This window comes from Arachis hypogaea, chromosome 18 (assembly GCF_003086295.3).
Source record: "Arachis hypogaea cultivar Tifrunner chromosome 18, arahy.Tifrunner.gnm2.J5K5, whole genome shotgun sequence".
Classification (NCBI taxonomy): domain Eukaryota; kingdom Viridiplantae; phylum Streptophyta; class Magnoliopsida; order Fabales; family Fabaceae; genus Arachis; species Arachis hypogaea.
Window position 1 is genome coordinate 24,011,410 of NC_092053.1, and position 5,678 is coordinate 24,017,087.

The following is a 5,678-nucleotide window of genomic DNA, read 5'->3' on the forward strand; positions in this document are numbered from 1 at the left end:
TTTGAGGAATTTTTTATTTAAATAAATAAATTAATTATAATAATTACCGAAATAAATAATTTAAAAAATATTTACTGAAATAAATATTCTTAAAGGAGATAATTTTGTATGTATTTCGTTTACGGTGTATAGTTATCTCGTTTACATTGTAAACGAGAATGTAAACGAGATATATGTATTTTTTTTAAAAAAATTAAAAATAATAAAAAATATTAATATTATCAATAATCCAAATTTTTAGCATGCAATTAGTACATAAAAAAGTTTATAAAAGAAATTAAAACAGATATATTTGATCAATTGATACTCAAAAAAGTTGATGGGATAGTGGAAAGAGAATGGAAACGTTATCTCTCACGTTATCTCCTACTATTCACGTGAGAGATAACAGTTTCTATTCTCTTCCCACTATCTCATCAATATCTCCTAACAATTGACAAACGATTATTTTTATTTTTCAAATTTAAATCAATCCAATTAGATTATAATTTAATTTAATATTTTTTAAAATAAATATATTTAATCAATTACTACTCAAAAAAATATAAAAAATTTTAATAAAATTATAAATATTAATAAAGTAATTAAACCAAATAAATATTAATATCTTGAGTACTCCGCAAAACGATGTTAAAAGTCATATTGTTTAGGGTAAAAAATCCAAATGAGCCAAGGGGAGCTCATTATTACCCAAATCCGCCAAATCAAATTTTGATACATCAATCTATCAGAACACATTTTTATATAATTCGAATCAAGTAGATTCGAAATAGGTTTGCAAGTAGTTCGAATTGATTCAATTCGAATTACCCTTAAGGACTCCTCCAACGTAGTTCGAATCAATTAGATTCGAATTAGGCATGCAAGGTTCGAATCAATTCAATTCGAATTACTCTCATCTTGCAACTCATAGTAATTCGAATTGTATTAATTCGAATTACACACATTTCGTCCCAATAGGTAATTCGAACCTTATTGATTTGAATTACAGGTGAATTCCCTATAAAAGGAGTTCGAACCTAGTTCATTCGAATCAGTTTTCCAAACTGAGACCCCACAAAATCCTAGAGAAAGCGTCCCAAAACCTGCTCGAGAAAGTCTGCAGCGGCATACTTAGGCGATGGGGGACGATCCGGGAAGGCTGTATCGACTGGATGGAGTTGCTCATATAGCCGGGGTGATCAACGACGAGGTTAGCGGTTTACTATGATGGTTTATTATATTCGTATATGTTAGTGGTATTGTAAATCGGTTTATTAGGTGGTTTTTGATAGTGGTTTTAAAGGCGGTTTTATTTGCGGTTTATGTTAGTGGTTTTGGATTTGTTGTTAGCCATGCGGTTTATGTAAGTGGATTTTCCCGTAGTTTTTGTAAGTGAATTTGGCCGTGGTTTTTGTAAGTGGATATGGCCGTGGTTTAATGAGTGGTTTAGTGAGTTGTTTTTGCCCGTAGTTTTATTAAGTGTATTTGCATGTGGTTCTTTTTCTAATATCGTGGATTCGGTTTGAGTTTGCGGTTTTGATTGCGGTTTTGCTAGCGGTTCAGTAGAATTTACATCATCCTGTTGAATTTAGATGCGGTCTATGTTAGCAAATTTGTTTGCTATACTCGTTGTGGACTGATTTATCTCTCGTTGCATTTATTTTGGTTACTTGGTTACGTCATGAATTTTATCAGTTAGTCGTATTGTCAGTTGTTCTAATTATGCGGTTCATTTAATGCGCAGCCCCGGCGTTGCATATCGAGCATGCGGTGGCAGCAGGGTATGCGACTTGATGAGAGGTACGTTCCGTACTTGCAGATGGCCGGACTATACCATCTTGCGAGACTGAACGACAGATGGTTCAGACTGGACGAGCCCCTCGTGAGTGCCTTCGTGGAGCGGTGGCGTCCGGAGACGCACACGTTTCACATGCCGTTCGGAGAGTGCACCATCACACTTCAGGACGTCGCGTATCAGTTGGGCCTGCCGGTAGATGGACGTTACGTCAGTGGTTGCCTGACAGACTTCCACGTATACATAGAGGGTGGCAGGCCAGCTTGGCAGTGGTTCTATGAGTTGCTCGGTGTGTTACCTCCCGCGAACCAGATACAGAAGTTTGCAGTGAACTGCACCTGGTTCCAGAAGACCTTTGGAGAGTGCCCCGAGGGGGCAGATGAGGAGACGGTCAGGCGCTTTGCCCGTGCGTACATCATGATGTTGTTGGGCACCCAGCTGTTTGCCGACAAGTCCGGCAATCGTATTCACATCAGGTGGTTACCGTTTGTGGCTCGGCTAGAGGAGATAGGTGGCTATAGCTGGGGGTCGGCGGCACTAGCATGGTTGTATCGGTGCATGTGCCGAGTGGCCAACAGACATGTCGTGAAGTTAGCTGGGTCGTTACAGTTACTTCAGTCTTGGATCTTCTGGCGGTTTCCTGGTTTAGGCCTGCTGGCTACGATGCGTTTAGCTGGTCCCTTGCCTCTAGGTACCACTATCTTATTGCACTAGTTATCCTTATTATATGTTTTTTCAATTTCGCATGCAAATTTATACCTGTTAGAATCATTCATGAATGCAATACTATGTATAATTCCCCATTCAGGTGGTCAGGATACAATCCTGGATTAGCGAGAAGGGACCTCGGGTGCAGATCGCTCGGCTGAGGATCGACTTGTTACAGGCTCGGGATGTAAGTAAGCTAAGCTCATATGTGTATTTCATGCTTCTTTCAGTTTATATGGTTTAACAAATTTGTCAAATGGATTTGAATTCCTTTTTTCAGTTCATATGGATGCCCTACAGCACACCCGACGTCCTCCAGGTTGTCCACCCGGAGGTCTTGGAGCCTCAGCATACGATGTTATGGCGGTGTGTGACGTCCCTGATATATTTTGCGGTGGTTGAGTGGCATCAGGTTGATAGAGTGTTACCGCAGTTTGGCGGCGTACAGCCACCACCACATCCCGCCTTGAACATCGACTTCTTGATGTCGAAGGACGGGAGAGGTGGTGACCGTTGGTTCCCGTCCCATTTACAGGAGTGGCATCTTCACTGGGAGACACGTACAGATCACGTGTTACGGTTCGATGTTGTCGATGACCCGGGACCCTCACATGAGTTCTTGGCCTGGTGGCATCAGTATGGAAAGAGGTTCTTGTCACCTGATACTTACTTGGGGGATCCGAGAGGTACTCCTATTCCGGTTGAGGCGACGCAGAGTGTACTCCGAGTTATCTCTGTCGTATACAGTCACTATGAAGCACCTAGCCATTTTTAGATTTGCCTCGATACACTTTACCAGGTATTGACTGAATTGTTGTCCGGTACCCAGCTGGGCCTGTGCCTCCCTCCCCTTGCGGACGAATAGTTCAGCCAACCTGCCGTATGTGGCCTTCACCAGCGAGCACACAAGGAGGTTCCTGACACCCTTCAGGATTGAATTCACACACTCAGAGATGTTGGTCGTCATGTGACCGAATCTGCGCCCCTCGTCACAATACTGTGTCCACAACGAATACTCAATCCTGTTCGCCCACTCACACATCGCCGGGTTCTCAGAGCGCAGAATGTCAAACCAGTAATCGAACTCCACTTCGGTCTTCGCATATGCGGCGTTCACAAGAAGCCTACGAGCATCTTTACCCTTGAAGGTGAGGGCGAAATTAGCTGCTACGTGTCGAATACAGAATGCACGGTATGCAGCCGGAGGTAGCCATCCCCCATCAGGAGACTCAAGGGCGGCCTTGATGCCGTTATGCCTGTCCGAGATAACTAGCAGACCTGGCTGCGGTGTCACGTGCTCACGGAGGTGAGATAGAAAGAAGGACCACGACTCAGCATTCTCACCCTCGACAGGTGCAAATGCCACGGGCAGTATGTTGGAGTTCCCATCCTGTGCAATTGCGACAAGCAACGTTCCCCCATACTTGCCATATAGATGAGTGCCGTCAATATTTACCAACGGCTTACAATGACGGAATGCCTCAATACAAGGTGGGAACGTCCAGAACAGCCTGTGAAAATAAGCTTGAGACTCGTTGAGCTGCCCCCAACTCGAACAGGGCATGTCCGAATGACTGCAACTGAACCAGGCATGGTCAACTGGACTCTTAACACCCACCTAGGAAGCTCGTTGTACGACTCATCCCAATCACCATAGATCACGGCAACAGCCTTCTGCTTCGCCATCCATACCCTCCTGTAGGTAGGCCTGAATCCGAAGTGGGCGGTCGTGGCATTTTGGAGGACCTTGATGTTGACGGATGCATCAGCCCTCACCATTGGCATAATGAATGTCGATATGACATGATAATCCAAACTCCTATGGTCGCTGGAGATAGAGGTGGCGAGACACGTATGCGGTCTGTTGTACCTTTTCACTTCCCAGATGCCCTTACGTTGCCGGAGACTCAACCGAATCAACCATGTGCACCCGTTCCTAAACTCAGAACACTTTCCCACATACCGGCGATAGTCAGACTCAATTACCTTGTACTGTACCCCTCGACAGATGCTGTAAGTCTTCACACTCAACAGGGCCTCATCTCTATCCTGGAACTGCTGACCAACCTGGAACTCTGTCATACCAGCAGACCCGTCTGCATCTCTAGCGCCAAATCCAGCGCCTTGCCCAGGAAGCCCATCATGCCTTATGGCATCCAGGTCCAATGAAGAAAAATGGGGTGGGTACTGCCGTGTGCCAGAACTAGATCCACCTGCGGCCCCTCTCAGGTCAGTCGCTCCAAGGTCGTCACCACTGTCATCGGCAATCAGATCTGGCTCAACATCATCGTCATCTGGATCATCAAGAAATCCATCTCTAACACCGGCCGGTGTAGCACAATGTAATGAGGTCGGAAGATGTTCCCCTGTACCAACCTCGTCGCCGACATTGCCCCTAAGGTCAGCAGCGAACGAAGGGGAGGCCACAGGCTGCGTCGGTGGCTCGTACACAGGGACAGACGAAGAAGCAACGGCAGGTCTGGAACTAGAACTGGCCACCGTGGCTAAAGTGTGAGTATTCCGGTTCGAACCCCCCGAACTGGATACCACATCAACCAACTTTGCCAACAGCTCCGGCGTCCTGACCTCGGGAAACTGCCGGCGACAATGATACATGACCTGCAAGTCCTCATCACTCCCGATCGTGAAACAGTCATACTTCACGGTATCTTGGAGCACCGTTGTTGGAATGCGATAGAAAAACTTCTTAACCCTTTTCAGACCATCCAGACCAAGCTTCAGCAGTACAGCACTAACAAGGTCATCGTAGCTCGTGGTAGGCCTCACAATAATACAGAGAGGATCCTTATCGGTGAACTTCACACCGGATCGAGTTTTTCTCTTAATCGATCCTCTGTGGTGAACCAACACTAGAAAACTATCCTCACTAGCCATCTGATCCCTCTATTGAAAGCAACTCACGTACATATCATATATATAGACATCTGCTTCATAGTAATTCGAATCAACTTCTTTCGCACCATATATATATAATTCGAATCATATCAATTCGAATTACACATAGTTAGCAAACCATACTAATTCGAATCAACAAGATTCGAACTACCTCTGTACGCTGGTGATACTAGTAATTCGAATTGATTAAATTCGAACCTTGCATGCCTAATTTGAATCTAATTGATTCGAACTACGTTGGAGGAGTCCTTAGGAGTAATTCGAATTGAATCAATTC

The 5,678-nt window shown here is 44.6% G+C and overlaps 1 protein-coding gene across 1 annotated transcript; it reads left to right on the forward strand.

Annotated features, from left to right (window-relative positions):
• The first annotated feature begins 1,912 nt into the window (after positions 1-1,912).
• On the forward strand, positions 1,913-2,611 carry LOC140181308 (protein MAIN-LIKE 1-like). The gene is made up of 3 exons (XM_072224845.1): positions 1,913-2,167; positions 2,216-2,468; positions 2,586-2,611. The coding sequence occupies exons 1-3, from the start codon at positions 1,913-1,915 to the stop codon at positions 2,609-2,611; spliced, it is 534 nt and encodes a 177-aa protein (XP_072080946.1).
• Positions 2,612-5,678: the final 3,067 nt, after the last annotated feature.

Excerpts from the sequence above, each read along its gene's own strand:
- LOC140181308 (XM_072224845.1), top strand. The coding sequence starts at position 1,913 with ATGCCGTTCGGAGAGTGCACCATCACACTTCAGGACGTCGCGTATCAG. Across the intron at positions 2,168-2,215 it reads AGGGGGCAGATGAGGAGACG|CTGTTTGCCGACAAGTCCGG; the intron begins GTCAGGCGCTTT and ends TTGGGCACCCAG. Across the intron at positions 2,469-2,585 it reads AGCTGGTCCCTTGCCTCTAG|GTGGTCAGGATACAATCCTG; the intron begins GTACCACTATCT and ends TTCCCCATTCAG.